At 37.5% G+C, this 22921-nt stretch overlaps 1 protein-coding gene across 3 annotated transcripts in view; it reads right to left on the reverse strand.

Annotated features, from left to right (window-relative positions):
- Positions 1–12414: 12414 nt before the first annotated feature.
- LOC149785349 (sulfotransferase 1B1-like) overlaps positions 12415–22921 on the reverse strand; it is a 37081-nt gene continuing 26574 nt past the window's right edge. The window contains exons 1-6 of one of the 3 annotated variants that reach the window (XM_089979244.1): positions 21184–21275; positions 18251–18522; positions 17573–17899; positions 16606–16715; positions 13674–13857; positions 12415–12830 (exon numbers count right to left, since the gene is read on the reverse strand). In XM_089979244.1, the coding sequence (XP_089835370.1) occupies positions 12718–12830; positions 13674–13857; positions 16606–16715; positions 17573–17899; positions 18251–18512 (996 nt within the window). In that variant the 5' untranslated portion in view covers positions 18513–18522; positions 21184–21275 and the 3' untranslated portion in view covers positions 12415–12717. Of the gene's footprint in view, positions 12831–13673; positions 13858–16605; positions 16716–17572; positions 17900–18250; positions 18523–21183; positions 21276–22921 lie in introns of those variants that run through there. The other 2 variants (XM_089979245.1, XM_089979243.1) reach the window with 2 other exon arrangements.

Below are 22921 nucleotides of genomic sequence, written 5' to 3' on the forward strand. Positions count from 1 at the left end.
TACTATCAAAAATACCCCAATATTTACTATAAAAAATCCAAATATCTACTCTCCACACAAACGTACGCAAATGCATACAAACACAATCTACTATCCACTCAGAAGGGAGGTGGAAAAAAACACTCTGCTATCTACACAACGTACAAACCACAAATATACTATTCACACACTGGAAGGAAGAAAAAAACCGAACACAATATCTACCATCCACACACGGGAAGGAGCAAAAAACACCACCCAAATATACTAACCACACACGGGAAGGGGAAAAAACAAACACAATATCCGCTATCCACATAAACGTACGCGAACGCATTCAAACCCCAAATATACTATCCACACAACGTACGCGAACGCATACAAACCACAAATATGCTATCCACACACGGGAGAAGAAAAGAAACAAATATACTATCCATACAACGTACGCGAACGCAAACAAACAAACACACACACACACACACACACACACAGATACACATACACCACACGACACAGAGGGAAGAAGAAGAAAAAAAAATCCAAAATATACTATCCTTACAGAGGGAAGAGGAAAGAAAAAAAACAAATATATTATCCACACAATCTCACGGTCTACTATCCACACAATGTACGCGAACCCATACAACTCCCAAATATCCACACACACGGAAAGAAGAAAATAAAAAAATATACTATCCAGACAACGTACGCGATCGCACACACATAATCACACACACACACACACACACACACACACACACACACACACACACACACTACTCCACATTCACACAAATTGGCAACTTGGATAGTCCCTTTTTGGGCTAGCCCTGAGAAGGGCTGTTGTTTTGAACTCTATATACACCTGGTTAATGGTGACACCTTACAGGCCGGGCACCACAGACACATCGACGGCTCTAATCGTTGTTCCAATTGATTTGAGTGGTTGGAAGCGCAGAAAGCGGATGAGTGGCCTCATCATTCGAGTTTTTACTTTGTGGAATAATGAAGACTTCCCTCCTTCTTCTATGCCACACCCGTGGATGGTCAGGTTGTGATGCTGGTAGTGGCTGCGGTGCTGATACTGGTTGTAGTGGCTGTTGTGGCTGTTGCTGCTGCTGCCGTCGTACTGGTCGTGGAGGCGTCCTCACTTGACCTCACACAGAGCCTTATCATGAGATGAGATAGAATTCTTCTTTCCTTCTCTTTCTTCTTTATACTCTCCTCCTCCTCTTCTTCAAGCCTGGCACTTTCATGGATTGCCTCCATAGTCAACTCATCTAGGAGGCGCCTGGCATACTCCAGGTACATTTGGAGTTCAAGCAATTTTTCAATTAAGTTACTCATCCTTCGTAGTTCACGAATCAACGACGGGTAGTAAGGCTCATGAACGCTTTCGATTTATATTTGTGAAGTTCGGACGTGAAGGAAAACATCCTATGTTACCAAAACAAAAACATGGAACGCGAGGACCTAAAAGAAACACTCACTCACTTTTTACCTACAATCACAAACTACAAGAAAAAAAAACACTGATTATTTGACAAGACAGGGAAAGGAAGTGTTGATAGACGCACTTCTATTTTTTGACATAAAACAAAGAAACGAAGTGCTTCTAGACACACGCTATAATATGATTGGCAATTGAACTAGTATATATTTTCTAGAGTATTGAGGTAGCCCTGAAAAGGACTGTTTTTGTGAACGGGGAGTTATGGAAATCTTTTATCGTCTAAGATTGCGTCCCCGTCTGGCGGCAGGCTTTCCCACAGGATATGGTCTGCTTCTTCGAAAAGAGAAGAACTATTTCGTGTCTACACGGCAGTCAGTAAATCCTCTGTCTGGCTCCTGTTGTTGCTGCTGCTGCTGTTCTTTCTGTTCTCTCCCTTCTGAAGTCTGTACTTCTCCGTCCACTCTTCTTGCTGTTATTTTATTTCCTTTCTGAAGAGTTCTTTTATCAGGTCTTCGGTCACTTTCAACATTCTGACATTCTCTATCTCTTCAGGCCTCGGTATCAGGCTTTGCCTGACACGATGTGAATTCACTTAAGCTTCGTTCAGCTTGGCTAGTCTTGAACACATCTTCATAGGAGGATGAGTCAACAATGGATGGTCAAACTAGAGAGTGCCTCGAGAGTGCCTCGCTTTTCTGGTTCAAGCGTGGACGCGATAGAAATCAGGGTTGGTAGACATCGTGGTCAACGACAAAGTAAATCTGACAGAGAGAATGAAACATCGTATTCGAGTAGCGTCGTTTTCGCTAGTACGTACGTGTCCTAACGGCACAGTACCGTCTCAAGCAATCTTGATGACATCAACTGTTTTTTTATTTTCTTCTTCCTGAAACCTTTTTTCTTTCGTTGTAGGTTAGAATCGAAGGGATGTCAACTTCCAGGTTACAGAAGGTAGAAAGACATAGAAAAAGACAGAAATATTTCAAAGAAAGATTCACAGAAAGAGTAGTGACTCCAAAAATTATATTGTATGGGTACAAAACGTATATTCAATTACATACACGAGCTCTACGACCTGTGAGTTGATCTTAGCATTATCCCTTTAATACATTACAATTGGACATGTAACAAACATATTTACAAGTTATGTACATATTCATCTGTATATCCCAATACAAAGTTCCTTACACATCTCCCATAACTCAACACGTTTAATTTTATAAACTCCCAAATCACATTTACAGCATGATACTTCAGAATCCCCATACAAATCACATGTATCATTCCTATATTCCTCACGTTTATCCGTGTAAAGTCTGTACATATTTCCTTTCCATGTACTACTTTTAGTCACATCTAAAGCCATAAACTTTCGCTGTCTTTTCTCTTCCACCTTTCAATATAAAACCCTTTAGATTCACTCAACTTTACATCACAACGGTACTGTTAAACTCTGATACAATTACTGAATTAACCTCAAATTCGAACGTCCACTTTCTCATCTTCTTCACAAAACAAATATTTAGTCTCATTCTGCTTCTACTTCATACTTTGAAGTAAGTCTTCAAAGAACATACTATATTTACAAACTTCTCCAGGAAATTCAATTAAATACCTGAAGAGAATATCGTGCAATTGTTGAACTGTCAAATCTGTTCTTGACAAATACAGGCTCCAAAAGGAAGTTCTAACAAATATGAATCGAATATATTTGTTCACTTGATCTACCGTTCTCCTATGCAACTCTTGGCTAAGATCACCGCGGGTTCAGATGATCCACCAGCTTGTAACTTTCCACGATACGTTTAAAATCGGGATCTGTTTTCAAACGGTCATCGTACTCGCGTTCCCAAATTTCCACCACTTGGTATCCTTGCTGTTCTAACTTCAAGCACCGCTGACAAGTGGCTTCGTACAAGTATTCCATGGTCCGTTGCAAAAACTGAATTTTAGTGTCACGTTCAGGGTAACAGATTTGACATCCGTGAAATAAGCGCGGGTTAAACTCGTACCGGTTCAACTAGTACACGATCTTGGGGTTTTCTAAGTCCCAACCATTCACCAAATACGGTTGGATGGTCTTTTCGCCTCCTCCGTTTCGGGCATGTTCAATCCATTTGTTTTCCTTGTCGCACAAGTAATGTAGCCAGCATAGAGCTTTGAAAGAGTATAGACGTTTGAAAATGTTGGTCGTTTCAGGGCTGATGTCAGCCAGGATTTTCTGGGAATGAATCGTTGGCGGTATACTAAGGAACACGTTTAGACGATGGTGTAGAACGTTAATACTTTGACATTTCTTCCTGAAAGTCGAAGGGGTCCGAGGCGCGAGTGTGGTACCAAGCGTAGAAGGCTTCTCGTTGTTCAGTACGCACGTTGTCGGGGTTGTAGTAGCGAGCCTCTGGCAAATTGGGTAGAACGGCGAGTTCATTGGCCTAGGTATTGAAATAGTGCAGAACAATAACCTTTAGCCATTTATTTCTGTCATTCCAAACATATTAGGCATCCGGCCCAAAGGCATGGTCAAGTAACTTATGAAATCTTTAAACTGCACTTGTCCCACTTGCATGTAAATGATTTTGGCTCCGTTCAAAGTCATTTTAGGACGTTCCGTACTTTGCTCCATATAGTATCTAAGAAGAAGCTGTCCCTCATATCCCGAGAAATTGCGAGGCATTACCGTGGCATGGCGATGACAATCTCCTTAACGTTCGATGTCTTCTTGCCTCCACGTCTCGTCGATAGGGTCTAAGATCCATCGGGGAAAATCGGATAGTATGTTAGGTCCCTGAAAGATTTTTCAAGTCCTCCAGGAATCTTGTTGCAGTGATGGAAATGACTAATGATAGGCTCTTGGATGCACTTCTCGCATGCTCGATGAGCGTGTCTTTGGATATCTACGCTTGCTGTAACAGGCGTTCTGCTTCTATTCGTTGTTTGGCTCGGTCCGATTGTTGAACATTTTTCCATGCTCTTTTCCATTCTGCCGTGTCGTTCTTGTCGGTATAAGTTCGTCCCACCAAGATGGCCTTGGCTAAGCACATTTGGTCTTGAGGGTTGTTAATTTAGACGAGGCTACGCTTGGTGCTTCGAAGGTCGTCCACCTATAACACTTTTCTGCGTTGTCCGATCCCTTTGGGAAGAGACACGTGGGTCATGAACAGTGTCGCTTTTCCATCGGTGATGTGAAATTTGTCGTTGGATTGTTGCACGTGTTGAATCTTGTCGATGACTTTGGAAGGTGTCAATTCTGCCGGGCGTATAAACTCGATCCAAACGGGCGACTTCAAACTGTTGTGATGAATGGAAAGTCAAAAGCGATCGTCTTCTTTGGCTCACATTGCCGTTTCAGTATGGTTAACAAAGAATCCCACACCTCAGTGATGAACCCCTCTGCTTTCTCCAACGGTACTTCAGACTTGAAATCTTTAAACTTCAGCGTGTATGTGTAAGCCATAGTTCTAGATTTTCTAGAGGAACGCTTTTTCATCTCTCGAATGTGTTAGTACTTTTCGGATGATACTGGTGAATTTTGGATGGTCGTAGACTCTCCGGGTCTGGATTCGGAATCACTCATATCATCTTCAAAATCACTGGCATGAATTTGAGCCAAGACTTCAGCTACTGTACGAGGCGATAAATCCCGTGTCTGCCTGTTACTTTCTTCGTCTTTCTCTACGGAATTATGTGATCGTTTCATCTAGACTGCAAAACGGCAAATGACTACATTTGAAACGATATGGGTCCTTATATCCATGCCAGACTTGTGTCTTCCCTCCCTGCATTCATTTCACTCTCATACCGACCAGAACGATGGAAGAGCCCACACAGATCGAACTTCTGATCAAAGCTTTGCGAGGTGTCATACGAAAGTTTTCTTCAGAGAAGCCGACGGAATACTCACCCTCCTTTCGAGATAAAAGTCAAGATACTTGCTATATTAGTAAGAAAAAAGGCATTGTGCTACGTAATGTCCAGACCGTCAAAAAAGCAAGACAGGTGCGGAAGAGACAAAAGTCAAGATACTTGTTATCATTGTCAAGAGAAAGAACATTGGTCTTCAGTCTACCCTAAGAAACAACAGAAGCAAAAGGAATAGAGGGGTTCCGAACAGGAAAAAAAGAAGAGGCACTCTTCCAAAACATTAACCGAGTCACTTTCAGAAAGAGAAGAATGAGAAGAAAAGACGAGTAGAAAGTGAGGAAGAAGATGAGGAAAAACGTGAAAGTGAAGAAATTCAAGACACAGATAGAGTGAACAAAAGACAAAGAAGTTTATGAACTTTTTAAAAATTTGTAACAGAATAGACCAGTCAGACGATCAGTGTCTCTTGGTTTTGATTTTTATAATCATAATAAGAACCTAAACTCAAACACTTGTTCTCACACACACGTACATCATGGGGTAAAAAAAGAGATTTTTAATTTTGATTGATGTTGTCAAAATATATACTATCCCTTTTCGAGAGAAGTGGGTGGCCCTGAAAAGGCTCATTTGGGTGCTTGTTTTTTATTTTCTAAAAAACAAAATCAGGAACTGAAAGTAATCAGCTTTAACTGTCGAAAGCCTTTGCCACGGCCAAGGTCTATTTTTAGCCTTGCTCCTGTCAATGATTTGGTAGAAATCACTAGGGCTTGTATCTCAGGTGTAGTAACATGGTTTGGTTGTTTGGCTCGGGAAGGGATATTTCTCCTCGGTCGTATTAAAAAAGTCTGATACATTTGTTTCAGGCTCATTAAATCTGCCAAAAGGTCTAAGATTACCGTCACCGATTGACTTTCACTGTCCTCCTTCTCTCCTAGACCTTGTTTCTTTTCTGCTGGTGCTGCTTCGTCTTCCTGTCGTTATCTTCTTTTTGCCTCTTCTTCTCGTTGCTGTTGCTGTTGAAGTAGAACAGCTTGTTCTGCTTCTTTCTGCTGTTGTAAAAATTTCTCCAGTTCTTCTTTCTGTAACTGTTTAAAATCCTCGATGTGTGGTAAGGAGAAGGTGGCGAAGGTGCTGTAGCGGAACAAATTCTTGCGACGAAGAGAGAAAATCCACTAAATCCCAATACAAATCTGTCTCTTCTGGACGTAGGACTGTGTTGACTTCGGTAGCAGCTGATATACCATCGCTTCTCGTGTCCAGAGCCGGTGCACCCTAATTCATCGTCTTCTTAGTTTCCGTGTTGTTGGAAAACTTTGTCGCATTGATTAACTGCGCACAGACGCTAGCAAATATAAATAGGGAATGTGACTTCACAGGCAGCTCTCTTCGGATTGGAAGACAGACTCCTTACTGTGACTGAATTTTCTAACGCTTGTTTAGGGTCACTCATATGCCTCGAAAAGATTTGCTTTCTTGCCTAATATAATTTTTCTTCTTCCTTCTGTGTGGATAGTATATTTGGTTTTTTTCTTCCCTCTGTATATTGTGTGTGTGTGTGTGTGTGTGTGTGTGTGTGTGTGTGCGCACATACGTTTGTGTGGATAGTAGAGTGTGTGTTTATGTGGATAGTAGAGTGTCTGTTTGCATGCGTGCACGTACGTTGTGTGAATAGTACATTTGGGTTTGTGTGGATAGTAGAGTGTGTCTTTGTGTGGATAGTGGAGAGTGTGCTTGTGTGGATAGTAGAGTGTGTGTTCGCGTATGTTTGTGTGGATGTTAGATATTGTATTTGTATGCGTTCGCGTGCGTTTGTGTGGATAGCAGAGTATGTGTTTTTGTGGATAGTAGAGTGTGTGTTTGTATGCGAGCGCGTACGTTGTGTGAATATTATATTTGGGTTTGTGTGGATATTAGAGTGTGTGTTTGTATGCATTCGTGTACGTTTGTGTGGATAGTAGAGATTTTGTTTGTATGCGTTCGGATACGTTTGTGTGGATAGTAGAGTGTGTGTTTGTATGCGTTCGAGTACGTTTGTGTGGATAATAGAGTGTGTGTTTTCAAGCGTGCGCGTACGTTGTGTGAATAGTATATTTGAGCTTGTGTGGATAGTAGAGTGTGTTCGTGTAGATAGTAGAGTGTGTGTTTGTGTGGATAATAGTGTGTTTGTATGCGTTCGTGTACGTCTTTGTGGATAGTAGATATTTTATTTGTATGCATTCACGTACGTTTGTGTGGGTAGTAGAGTGTGTGTTTGTGTGGATAATAGAGTGCATGTTTGTATGCGATCGCCTATGTTGTGCGGATAGTAGATATTGTGTTTGCGTTCGCGTACGTTTTTGTTTATAGTAGAGTGTGTGTTTGTATGCGTGCGAGTACGTTGTGTGAATATTATATTTGAGCTTGTGTGGATAGTAGAGTGCGTGTTAGTGTGGACAGTAGAGTGTGTGTTTGTGTGGATAGAGTGTGTGTTTGTATGCTTTCGCGTACATTTGTGTGAATAGTAGATATTGCGTACGTTGTGTGGATAGTATATTTGGTTTTGTGTGGATTTTAGAATGTGTATTGTTTTCCTCTTCCCTCTGTGTGGATAGTATATTTTAGATTTGTTTTTTCTTCTTCCCTCTGTGTGTTGCGTGTACGTGTGCGTGTCTGTATGCGCTCGCATACGATTGTGTGGATAGTAATGTGTGTTTGTATGCGTGTTCGTACGTTTGTGTGCATAGTAGATATTGGGGTTTGGATAGTAAATATTGGGGTATATTTGATAGTAGATATTGTGTTTTTTACCCTTCCCTTCGGTGTGGATAGTATAGTGTATGTTTGTATGCGTTCGCGCACGTTTATGTGGGTAGTAGATATTAGGGTTCTTGATAGTAGGTGCGAAACGAAATTTGAGATATTCACTGGGCTGTACAGGCTGAATTTTGATTGTGTTCATTTCTAATCAAGCACACACTCACACACACACACACTCATACGCACTTAAGTGAACCCCAGCTGCTATAAAACGTGCACCCATATTTGGGTTCGGAAGAGGGCGCAAGACGTTCACCTGTGTTAAGTTTTACAAGTTTACAATTACCCATTCAATGATATTTCAACTTTTTTTCCATTCTTTCGCAGGCATGTCTCCACTTATAATAATTTATTTTTAACGCCGACAATTTGTCAGCCGCGTTCTGGAAAGGAACTTGAAGTTTCTTTCCACATGATTATCTTCTTTACAACTCCATATAAAGTGTTATAATTCCGACATGTCAGTATTGAGGTACAGTAATATTTGCATAAAATATATCAATTACTGCACAAGTTACTTATCTTCATGCTATTTATACAAACATTACTGTTACAGCGAATCGTAGAGATAAAAACTTTATGGTCATAGTTGTATTTAAGTAACACTAAATAGAGAATGTATTAAGTATCTGAGCATTTGGCCTCAGTTCAATTTCTGAACTAAGGGCTATCGTGTGACTTTCTGAGCTATTGTTTTCATAAGTACAGATATATATATATATATATATATATATATATATATATATATATATATATATATATATATATATATATATATATATATATATATATATATATATATATATATGTGTGTGTGTGTGTGTGTGTGTGTGTGTGTGTGTGTGTGGTGTTTCGCGATTGTATTCTTGAAATGGACATGAAGCATGTACACTTCTCATAGTTACTTAGTATCTAGACAGTGTAATACGAATAGGTTGTTGTTGTTGTTGTTGTTGTTGTAGGGTTTAACTCCATTTTTCAGCACACGATAGGCTATACATGGCGGCCAGTATTAATGGTGGAGGAAGAACCCGGGAAAACCCCGGAAAGAACCACCGACCCTCGAGAAGCTACTGGCAAGTTTTCTCACATATCCACATTGGCCGAATCCGAGACTCGAACCTACGCAGACAGAGGTGAGATGGCAGTGATCCGTAACGGAGAGCGCTTTAGACCACTCGGCCACTCGGGGCCCCAATACAAATAGGTAAAACCGCTCCAGTGGCCTAGTGGTTAGAGCGTCCGCCTCGGATGCGGGAGGTCGTGGGTTCCCCGGTCGAGTCATAGCTACGAAGCAGAGATAGCCATTTACAGCAGTGGACACTATGAGTACAAGGCGAGTAGACTATCTCCGAAATGGCCTGGATAGCAACTATTTTGAATTACATCATTATGTGTGTTACACAGTGATTTTCAAAATTATCACATAGGGAAAGGTCTTCCATGTGCACTGTGAGCTTAAACATCGTTCACTGTGAGTTTCCATTGATTTGTCAGGATAAATGAATGATATTGTTATGCTTTGATTATTATATTATATTGTTATATATTTCCTAGCCAATATCCACTATCCTATGTGAAGATCTGACAGCGACCGCCTAAGGGTCATATTCTTGTGACCGATGTTATTACCATAAGCGATCATTTTATCAGCCAATCAGATGAAGTCATATATCTTCGCGTTTGGGAGACTGAGCAGTATGGTTGAAAAACATCAATATGTTCCAAACAATTTTATTCACTTTCAGATATCTGCAATCTGTATTTCCATTGGCTAATTCACTTAAGAACACTTCAAGTCACGAGTTACATGTATGGAAACAGTAAAAAGCAAAAAGTAAATGAAATAGTCAACCTGGAAAGTGCACCCTCAGACTTTAAATACACAAATCAAATAAGGTAATCACTCTTTATATCTTAAATATGAAACGAAAAGAAAGGAAAATTAAGCAGTGTTTTCGCAGGAATAGTTTGCGTAACCGCGCAAGAATGTGTTAACGAAAATAAAATCTCTCCATTTTCACATAAAAACTTTAATTTGACACAATAAAAACTTGAAGCTATATATGTTCAATGTAAATTAATAAAATACCGCAGGCCTAAAATAAGTTAAAATTTCAGTACTTCTTATCATCGATGTAGTTAGTAATGCAGTCGTTATTCGGAGTAACACAGAGGGAGAAACAAATTCGTGCAAATCGAAATATATAACAAAAGTGACTTGTGATATAAGTGTTTCCACTTCATCAGTGACATATTTCCTTATATCTACTAGTATTAAAAAACGTAGATTTCTTCTATATGTTTTTTTTTTAAGGTGAGTCAATCCAGATCTATCAAAGAACTGTTCACGCATGAACCTCGATCAAAGAACTTCATGTAGCACAGGTAAAAACTGATGTGGCTGTTGTATAAAGTAGCCCTGTCAGCAAGCAGGAATAAAATGCAAACACGGAAGCCACACATCGAAGCCACATTAAGAGTACCATTTTCTTTCTTGTAAAGTGTAAACTTCCCTGTACTACTAAATTAACAGCGTCGGTCAGTAATAGTTTGCTTTGCCTACAGTTATGTGGTGAAGCCAATCCAAAGGCAAATAATTTATCAGAGCCATAGTGTAAACAAAGTTCCAAGAGTCACAACAAAGAAACATTTGGTTTTCATACCGGTTGAAATTTTATAGTACATCAGCACACACACACACACACACACACACACACACACTGTAACTGCATAGATATGTGAGTACATTTACGTATGTTTCCAATGATGCTCATATTTATTACACACTTAGTTGGGGGATTCTGGGAAATATATAAACTTGTATTAGTTGCTAGATGTTCTGTACTGTGTTTTGATAAAACGTTACAGCCAGATCCATCATTTATTCAACTTGTAAAGAATTTTATCTTTCAATGCATTTGTATCAAAAGCAGACACACAGGGATGTCTTATTGCTACTACGAAAGATGTTGCATAATCTAAAACATGTTAATTTTATGCTTGTTTGTTTCAATAAGTGTGTAAAGGGGAATAACTCTGGACTATCTTTCTGTCCTAGTGAAGGAATCATATTCCCGTCGCTACCTTATTATTTGTTCATAACAGGCACACACTTGCGAACGGAGTAGATTCATTATGCTCCTGCAGATCAAAAAGACTACCTTATTCGATTGAATAACGTAGACCCAGATTTGTCAACGTATGGCGTGTGTTATACACGGCAAAACTAATCGCAAGCGATCCTTGATCCGAGCATAGTCTAGGACGAAAATCAAGAGACAGAAAATGGTTCAAAAAGCATTATGGTAGCTCTCTACAGTTTCGTATTTTGCATGAATTTTTAAAGAAAACGAATTTTCCATGTTTTACTGGTTATACTGGCTATTTAAAAATGATAAGTATTGTCAAAAGAACTTTCAGTTCCGTTTAGTTTGGTGTAAGATTGATGGCTGTATTTGTGGTTATAGATTATACAGCTTGGCCTTACTTCAAATGTACATCTTTGAAAAAAAGACTGCGAGCTCCGCTTGGTCATTTTCACTTCCTCGACTTCATAGGTAATTGTACAATAAAAGCCGATAACTTTTGTTTTACATTTGATATCTTTGGTAATTCATTCGTTGCACTTTCAGAAACTGGTACTGTCTAGTCTGGCGAAATTCATTTTCCTACCCAGTCTCTGGAAAATGCACTTTACTCCCGTTGCCACTATTATAAATACTCTTTCGCGTATTATTCTGCATTTTATACCAATCGATCAATCTACTCGTCTGGAAAATGATAATCCTTCACTAACTCTTAAGTCCCATCGACTTGATATGTGAAACACACGCATAAACTACAAACAGTGGTACATTGTTTAGCGGTATGAATTGCCATATTACATACGTTCATATACACTACTAATGTTCCACCCACGTGCACGTCAGTTGCTCAGTGGAGTTTGGGTAAATTTACGTTCAAAGGCTGTTGTGTTTCATTACATATAAGAAGACCCAAACATCACTGATTAACGACCAACATGACGTCTATATTCGGTAATTATTGACAAATATTATTTCTTTTATGAATTCTCTTTTTTGACTTTGACATTAACTGATAATATTTCCGAAAAAAAACTCATTTATTTAAAAATGAAAATATGTGTTCCATGCCTTATGCCGGACCCTAGAAAACAAGGGCTTGGTTATAATTTGATCTAAAACAAAAGACAAGACCCACCTTTATATTATAGCCGAAGTCACACAAACGGCAGAATTATTATCACAAGTGAAACATGTATGATCTCAAATTCGTAAAAGAAAACAGAATAAAGGTTATCTTGCAACCACTCCTTTATTTGTCTCTTTTTGTTCTTTTTTTTTGCTTTTTTGTTTTAAAGAGAACTCCATATTGTAGCAGCACTTTGACAGAACAGATTTTATTTTTAGCTATCGAGCGGATCCTGCAGCTCTGATTTTCTAAGGAAAGACTTGGTTTATTTCCTTTGTTTGATACTGATTGGATATGTGCCAGGGACGGCATTTGCCCCCCCCCCCCGAAAAAAGTTGAAATGACGTCCCTGGTATGTGCTAGAATTATTTCCTGTGTTTGATACTGACTGGGTATGTGTTAGACGTTTACAAGGAAAACTTGAATTTAAGTTCACTGCCAGACATCCAGCGTTCAAAGGTCTCGTCAAACAATTCATTCTGAGCGACAGTAAACCAGTTTTTCCAGTCACCCACTGTCCCTGAAACAAAAAACACACGAACAGTATTGTGCGACTGCATATTACCAACCTATCTCTGTCTCTCCGTTCGTCCATTCATCCATTCATCTCTGAATCTATGCAACTGGGAGAAAGTTGTGATAATATACAGTCGCAAAATACTCTACCAACCTATATCTCTATCTCTCTCTCATTTGCCCGTCCGTCCATCCATATATCAACCTTTCTCTCTGTCTAACTCTCCATTCTTCCAGCCATCCATCCATCTTTCTATCAACCTATCGCTCAATCTATCTATACGCTTGAATAGCTCAGAAATTAAATTAAGCTTTAATTTGTTTTCTTCTTCGATTGCTACTATTACAACTACTACTAATGCTGCTACTACTACTACTACCACTATTACTACTACTACTACCTTAGTTTACTGACTTAAGGGTTTTCATTATAAATTGTTATCGCTGCCTCCAGCTTAATTTTTGTTTGCCTTTTCTGGTGCGAAGTTGTCGCTCTTATTTACCTTATTTACTCGCTTATTTGTCAAGCAAAACTGCAAAATGCACATACCCAGATCAGCCATCGCATAATGCACCCGCAGATCTGGGTCTATGCTATTCGTTATGAGGACCTAGTCGAAGATACAATACAGACCCTGACCTACTGGCGCATAAAGAATCGGCAGATCAGGATCTATGTTGTTTGCAGTTGGACTCCACTTAGATGCTAGTAAGTACTGACCCTTTTCAGCACATGTATTGTTTCCATTTGTTACGTAAATTATTTATCTTTGGCTCCTTATTCTTTACTTGAAATGTTCCACGTTAATTATCTTTACTGTGCACAGTTGTATTTACAGTGAATTACCTTTTCTGTACATAAATTGTTTTCCATCGTGTGCAATCTTTCTAGTGATATAGTCATCCTTAATTTCTTGGTTTGCCTTTTTGAGATTTTCAAAGTCGCATCTTTCCGCTACAGCTGTTATCAGCTCCTCTGTATAGGGAACTTCGAGAAACTTGGCCACTTTTGTAATCTCCCTTTTTGGGTCCTGAAACGTATTTTTATAAAAGGTTCTTATCGCATGCATGAGTCACAGATGCGTACAAACTTATTTTCTTCTAATTTTGTAGATTTCAACTATCATCACTTACAAGGAAATGTCCCTGATAATGTAATTCTGCTGTTTGAGTTGGATTGTAAGACTGATGATCACGAACCACAAAGGACATTATTTTTCGCATTACTATTATTATTATTATTGTTATTATTATTATTATTATTATTATTATTATTATTATTATTAAGAAGCAGAGACTCAAGCTCAAACTTGAAAGTGATAAAAGTATTAAAGACTCGTGTCACTTCTTACTCTAACTTCTGCCTCACACGTTTCATGGCATTTTCTTATAATCACCAAAATATGTATACTTGTGTTGTGCTGCGGCACCAATTAACAAAGGAGGGTATGAAAAAGGGAGAAAGTCACAGTTCAAGTCCTAAATAAAATGGAAAGAATTTCCGCATGTAAAGTGAATGAGTTCTCGTGTACTTCTAATTATTAGTTTCCACCTTGTTCTGTCCTTTTAATGGGCTGGAGTAGGGGAAACGCGTTACAATCAGGATTAGGGTCTAGTACACAAGAGCTAATCGATTGGTGCCGCTGTTCATGGGTTCGATACCTGCTTCAAAGGAGTCCATACCAAAAGTTCACAACACAAGCAAATGGGTCAGTTTAAGTGTAAGAGGAAAATTTGTCTCCATAACATAGACTAATGAATGAAAAAAAAACCCAGCTTAAATATGCTTTGAGAATAAACTTTTGAAGCAGTCAATTCTCTGTATGTATACAGCTTATCAGAAAGGGAAAGAGAAAGCAAGAAGGGGTAACTTGCCCCCCCCCCATATATTTGTGTGTGTGTGTGTGTGTGTTGACGGATTGTACACAAAAAATGTTTCTGCTCTTTCACATTCCTCTCAACATTACTTAAGCTCATATTGTGAACAAGCAGTTGAGAATTAGTTGAGTTTTGGCGGGTATAATGTGTTGTTTTGTTTTCAAATATGACATTACACTTCTGCATTTGCATGTCTGACTCAAATTTAACTCAATATATAGAAGTTAACCAATAGCAGAGAAAAACATACAGTTGGCTTTCACGGTGTGGTACCGTGTGCTTACAATGCACATTCGGAATTTCATTCGTCTCTTCGAGAGTTCTGAAAAACTTCGACTCTCCGAAAGTGACCGGGAGGTATTATAAATGATGTTTCCCAAAATTGGTAAGACGAAAGATAGGTCTTGAAAAGTAACATTTCATGACGTTTCACCTAAAATTAAATACCTGCACTAAATAAAATGTAATTCAAGGAACTTCGAAACAACAAATTGAAGAAATCATGAAGTCTCCATAGCGTCAAAACGAATACTTACTTTGGTATTAGTGATAGCACATCACAGAATATCTTTGAGGTCAAGAAGTTATTATGACCTAGTAACCATCGTTTTACATTAATGAGTTGGAAAGTAATCAGTTAAGTAACTGATTACTTCAAATATAAAATTTTAATTGTAATAAATTCCTGCAAAAATAATAATCAGCAAATGCAATTAATTACAAATTCTTGACAAGTAATGCAAAGTTATAATTATTTTTAAATTACAAGTACTATGTGTCATAGTTACAATTAGCAACTTACGACAAAATAGCAGGATAAAAGTAACGGAGATTTAAAAAATAGGACAAAAGGATTTGTTTAAAGATTTTGTGAAATTCGTTCAACACTATTAAATTCAATGCGATATGTTGAACTCTTAGTGTGAAGAACATTGTTCTGTGCAAAACGTGAATTAACCAAAAAGAACTACGAGTTGTGACAGAATCAACGGAAGTAATGTAACTGTACTCTAATTACCTGGATAATAACATAATTACATAATTGTAATTGATTACTTCTTTGTGACTGATGAATTGTAATTTTAATATACTACTTTTGTGTAGTAATTGTAATTTTAATTCACTAACTTTACAACAGTAATCTATATAACACCAATAATGATAGTACCAGCCCGTGGGCAGTACAATTCAACATTATTTATAACTTAGTATTTTTGTGCGACGGAAAAGGCCGAGGAAGATCGAAGAGTTTTACAATGTAATAACTTAGAGCGCACGAACTCAAGGAGATTTGTTGCATGAGCGTACTCAAAGGAACATTCTGTTACATCAGTTGAACACGTTTTCTTTTTCTTTCATGAAGCGATTTCGCTTCACCTCACTAAAAATATTTCCATGATAAACTAAAATAATTTCGGTCTTCTTGCCAAACAGTAATGTTCAGAAATATTTGTTCATGTCGCCACTAGATGAGGAAATCTGGTCTCCGAATTAAAGGTGTAGCACCTGCTTTAGTAAAGCATGATATGTAAGACCAGTCTACGTTTGAGGTGGGAGTTTACGTCATTTTATTTCGACTCGCTGTTTGGAAATCATGTATTCATATCTTTTTAATATTTTTAAATGAAACCGCTTTGCTTGGTCATTTTACACACCTTGGCTTGTATATTTGTGCTTTTATTTCTTAATGACATTCCGGTCAATCAAACGACTGATATCGGAAACTGTTCGAAATTCTGCTAAAGGGAAAGAAAATCAAGCATTCTGTATTGCACAAACGATCATCTTCTAAAAAATTGCATAATATTACACACACACACACACACACACACACGCATACATACATACATACATACATACATACATACATACATACGTCAGCGCTTATAGAAGTGAAATACCTGTTTGATATCTTCAAAGCAGAGGGTCAAAATGGGGTAATCAGGGTTGTCCTTCGCAAACTTTTCAAACTCTCTAACATATTTATTCCAGCCACCCTTTGCTATCCCCTCTGTAAAGAAAAACACGACGTATTTGTAAAACTAGCTAACTTTGTAGCCTTTATGATCTGAAAGGTAAGCATTTATCTCGGAAGTGAGCATCACGTGTCTTTCTTTAGGATGTAAATTTATCAGCCAGGCCATCGATTGACGTCTAATAGCCCAGTGAATGCTACAAATCTATCCAGACCCTAATAACTTAAAAACAGAATATATATATATATATATATATATATATATATATATATATATATATATAACAACTATTCCAAGCCAATCAACAATTAGGTAGCATCTGTTTATCTCTTAACCTGCATCCATTGCCAGGACATCGAGCTGCTGACTGTCGTTTGTTATTGCAAAATATTACACAACACAGGTATGCTTGTGGAATCACAATCAGCCAATCTCCCTCAAACGAGAACAAAATATAGAGAATGTGTTGTAAACGTGGACTTTGAGAATTAAGAGTCCCAAGTGGAGGACTTCAAACTTCGAAGTAGACTTATTGTATTGTTAACACCAATTCTATAAATTTAACAATTGTTGAAACAATTAAATAAAATTTGTATACAATGATGTTCGGCGGGCCATAAAGGAATTATTAGATATAAAAAAATGTAAGATCACTCACTTATTGCTACAAAATACGAAATATATATATATATATATATACATATATATATATATATATATATATATATATATATATATATATATATATATATATATATATATATATATATATATAATTTTGTTTTTTCGTCTTTACTGTATATAACACTAATGCAAATTTTGTTTCCTCTATATATTGTATCCTAGTGAAATTGTCGTGATTTACACTAGCGTCAGTATATGCTTCACCTACCAAGAGAAAAAAAGAGCGACAAATATTCTGAGAAAGTCCCTGAATAAGGACTGCCTACTCCAGTCCTCATGGACTTAAAGTGATGGTACATGGACACCGCTGCATCCTTAGGATTCCTCAGAACGTGGATTATCTTTCGCTTTTTCTCAAGCAGGTCATTTGGGAGCATGCGCAGTGGGAAGTGGGTGTTGAGAATCCTAGGTGACTCTAGCGCCTCGATTTGGTCTTTGGAAAGAAATTCCAACATGGCAGTTTCTTTGATTTTAGTGTCGTACTCAGCTTTGCCTTTCCGCAACATGGAAACAATTTCCCATATCCAGTGCGTTCCTTGAAACAAAATAAGTACATAATATGATAAATAATTAACATTACATATACCTTTCTTAGATTATTCTGTACTATAAAATGTACTGTTGCATGAAACAAGTATGGTGACTTTGAATTCATTCCTGCAACATTATTATCGATATAGCTTCACCCTACCATCTGTAGTAAGTCTTTCGATCAGTATTAATGCAAACCATAAAATAATGTGTGTTACAGTAAAGCTTTTAATAACTGTATGCTAGCTCTCCGCAAATATGTTAATTTTAACTGCAACAAATCACAAAATTGTAGAGAGAGAGAGAGAGAGAGAATTTCGTGAAACATATCAGATATATATAAAACTACGATTACCGGACTTTGGATAGGTACAAATAAGCACATCATCGTCTCGAGCAATGATGTTACGAATGGTCTGGACATGTTCTACAATATTTCCACCAGGGATCATGCTTTTGATAATACCCAAAGAAAACTTCTGCTCGTCCACAATTACTGAGGGGAAAGGTCGCCCCGCTCCGTCATAATCAATTTCTACCGGTAAACCATTGAATTCTTTGGGAAATGAGGGTTGTTCTTCACTTTTAGAGGAGGATTCATTTTCTTTTGTTGTCATGGCTTATAATCTAAAAGGAAAATATCAGGTGCATGAGATGTCTTGAATGTGCAGTTATACTGTTGCCGATTGGAACCATTTCACATTTTTCTTGAAAATTTGACCACACAGCGTGCTATGCACAACTGTTCAACTGTAATAACTCATCTTCGACTAAAATTTAACAAATGGCAGAAATGTGATAACTGATTGCCACAAATTACGCATCGATGAATAACGCCAGGGTGTTGGGTTGTGGATAGGTAATATTATGGTATTTTGGCTATAGATATGTCACGCAGCTCCTCCCCCTCGATAGATTCCATTGGGTGCGCTCTGCAGGTATTACGATATCTCGGAGAGAGTGACAGGTGTAAGGTGAAGTTGTTTGCATTTGCATCATGCACAGTTGAGACGATGTTGCATACCTCTATGCTACTTTTATGAACTGTGTGAAATTTCATTGGATACGTTACTTGTGGAAATTATACTTGATCTAATCACACAGTTAACCAAAATGACTGTTCATATGTGCTAAAAAAATCAGCCTGAATTAGTTTACAGTAGGGGAAAACGAATTTAGCATCACCAGACAAGACCAGCTTCTTAAAGTGGAAACGAAGGAATTAGCAAATTTTTATAAAGTAAAAAAATAAGTTATGGGCTGTTTTTTTACAACTTACTTTCGATATCCAGGAAGTGAACATGACAAAGAAGAGTTAGCAGGTTTTTTTTTAATATTTAAAATAGGTGAATATCTGAAGTAATGCCAATATGTATACTCTATAACCCAAATTACACCCATCAATCATAAACCAAAATAGAAGGAATAAAAAATTCGTTAACAAAATATAAGGTATAAACGTCTTTTTTTAAAAAAATAGTCAGTACAACCAGTGAGGAAAACATGTAAAATTCTTTTTCTTTAAAACTCTAACCCTATGCAAAATATGAAACTGTGGAGCATCACCATTAATATCTATCATGGACTTAGATTCGTATATCAATTCTGGATACAATGTGTCACCCAGCCCCAATCGCCCTCAAAAGAATCCTATTAATATACCATACCTTTATAATTCAGAGGCGTAGCTATGTTTTGCGCCCGGGGACGAACTATAAAATTTGCGCCCCAGCCCCCTCCCCGTTTAATCACATTTTTGAATATTACCCTTGTTTACTTATTATAATGTAACGCTGTAAGCCTCATTTTGGCGCCCCTGTACCTTGGCGCCCGGGGACATATGTACCCCCCTGCCCCCTACCCCAGCTACGCCTCTGCTTTATATTCACGTATCTATTTTTGATACAGATGTGTCAACCAGCCCCTCAAAAGATTCCTATCTATATACCATAGTTTTAGATTCATACATCCAGGTTAGATACAGATGTGTCACACAGACCCACCTCCCTTAGATTCCTATTAATATACCATAGCGTTAGATTCATATATTTATTGATTTTCTAGTCAGATACCTTCATTACAATGCATTACCTTGTAGATAAGGTAAATATATCCATGCAGATTTAAATGTATAATTTTCTAATCTTGTCCCTTTAATTTAATTACGTAAATTATTAATTCAGTCTGACAAAACTGATGCGATCTATTATGGACGTATTCATGCTCTGTGAAAGCGCAGTATATTGGAGGAAAAAAGTTATATTTTCATGTATCACTTGGCGTGATAAATACCACATTACTGCAAGCAGGCGGCACACATCCTTATGCATTTTCCTAGGAAGTTAACCCAATCTTTTCCTTTCCTATGACTAGCAACAAGAGGGAATAAAGTCAAAAGTCAAGCAGAAAGACTGACATAGTGAAAGAGAATGACAGGGGTGGAGAGACAGAAACAAGAACATGTCTTAATTCTAATAATTCTAATAACTTGTGCATTGTGACAGACAAAAAAAAAGAAAAACAAACAAAAAGAAAAAGAAAGAACGTCATATTTGATATGACAGCTAAAGAAATAATCAACGAAGCATATGTTGTTCTTGAATCTTTTGGGGATGTGAGGCTTGTGTGATTCATTTGGACCAGCAATTGTTAACCTTTTAGGGTGTTGACGCAGATTAGGTTTGTGGTGTTAGACTTGCGACCCATCAAATGCTACAAAAGAACTACAAGATAGGAACTTTAAAATTATTACAGTTTATATCGGCGACCCACATAGAACAGCATGGCTACCCAGTTTTGGTTTGTGACCGATGGGGTCAAGAACCACAGCTAGAGGCAAAGTCACAACGCTTCGCATTGGACGGCTAAAGAACAGGAAACTGTCAAGAGTAGAATTAAGCCCAGTACTTAAAAAAAACGGCGCAAAGTTTCTTATAATCTTGCTTAAACATTAATTTAGTTCATTCAAGAGTCGGAAATTTTCAATGATTTTGAGAAACATATGCAATAATTTCAATTGTCCACAGTCATTCAATGTAATACTGCTACCCTGTATCCTATTCGAATGAGTCACGTGATCGTTTATTTATAACTTGAAAGATTTAATCAATAAGAGCGATAACCACCCTCCTACTCCCCACCCATATATATATATAATGAATCCCAATAATAACAGAGAATATAGGTAGTTATTAGTATGAGTCGATTAGCTGAAAACAAGAACAGAATAAATGTTAGTTAACAAGTGTCATTTACCAAGAATTTAAAGAAAATAAGACGTTATCGTACCTTTTCCGTCCGACAAGATTGTCGTTTTACCACCAGTGGTATACAAGACTTACCTTATCACGTGTCGAAGGGCCAAGAAGTGGGACAAGAGCCGTCTTTTTGGCGCTTGTACTTTTTACCTCTGTGAAACGTCACACGCAGTGATATCAGTTTCTAAAAATAGCCATTCGGACAAGGCGAACCGGCGTAATGGCGTTGTGATTTGGATTTTTAACGTAGCTTTAACAATTTTTCAGTCATATCGCTACGATGTCTGCAACGTGGCAGTCTATAGTGATGTCTAGCACTGGAGCATCATGCCGCAGACATGTAGCATGATGTCCCACCCAGTCACATTATATTGACACCGGGCCGACCAGTCCTAACACTAACCTCTTAATGCTGAGCGCCAAGCGAGGCAGCTGTTAGTACCGTTTTTGTAAGTCTTTGGTATGACTCGGCCGGGGATCGAACCCACGACCTCCCGCATCCGAGGCGGACGCTCTAACCACTAGGCCACCGGAGCAGTCGCGTAATGGCGTTCATTGTTCTTATCAGTGTTACTGTTATTGTTCTTATTATTGTTCTTACTGAAAACCAGGTAACAGGCATTAAATTTTGTTAATCTGAATATGGATGTTCATTCAAATATTTAGCTACAGTGGCGCTTAAGCCTGCAGACTGTATAAAACATAATCAATTTTGACGAATCTTTCAAAACAGTATAATAAACAAAGTGCTTGTATTTCATCACCGATAGATATAAGCTGAATATTTTGAGGTGAAAATTGCAATGGAACTGCCATCCCCTTCCCCTCCCATTAAATAATGTCGTTGAAGTATTCTTATATGTGATTCATGTTTTAAATAGTGAAGGGTGTATGTAGGAAAGTGAATATTTCTTATATTTTGTTTAGCGCATAAAATTACACTCTGCTTAGTTGATGTGATATTATGTATGTATTATCCAGAAATGTTGCAGATATTTTCCATATATTTAAAAACAATATATCACTGTTTGCTTTTGGTTGTTTTGTTTGTTTGTTTGTTTTTGCTATTATGCATTAGTGATTTTGTTTACCTTTTCTGATTCTGAAAGTTAAGAAAAGAGGAGAGAAAATTTATGGTTATCTCAATGTCTGTTTTGAAAACAAATCGTAATTTTGAATGACAGTTTATAATATAAAAGAATGCATTATGTTCATTAGAGTTACGGTGTTGAAAAGAGCAGCACTGGTTTATTATATTTATACAACGTGAATAATACATTTTCTTAATTAAAAGATATATACAATTACATTTTGTCGGGAGATATAATTTTATGCATGTGTTAATGGAAACAGCAATTCAAAAACTGCTGTACTTGAATATATATATATATATATATATATATATATATATATATATATATATATATTCCTTTAATGTGCACATACAAGAGTTTTACTAAGCGTAGATTGAAAACAATACCAAAGATGACAAAGAAATAAAATGCACAAAATTATTATTGTACACACTCATGTATATTATAGTAGAATATATCAAAACATTACATACTGAGGGAAGTGCAAATAAAAACAGCGTTATTTTTGTCTATATGTCGTGAATTACTACATGTTGCTAAGCGTCTCTCGGTGCTTTGTCCGAAAACAATATGGCGGGAGCCGGGCACAGTGATGTTATGGTCTATTTTTAGCACAAGGGCCATAAAAAGAGACATTTACGTTCATTGGTTTCAAAACAATGTTTATATTTGTAC

This window comes from Sinohyriopsis cumingii, chromosome 13, assembly GCF_028554795.1.
Source record: "Sinohyriopsis cumingii isolate HCF-2022 chromosome 13, ASM2855479v2, whole genome shotgun sequence".
In the NCBI taxonomy this organism is placed as follows: domain Eukaryota; kingdom Metazoa; phylum Mollusca; class Bivalvia; order Unionida; family Unionidae; genus Sinohyriopsis; species Sinohyriopsis cumingii.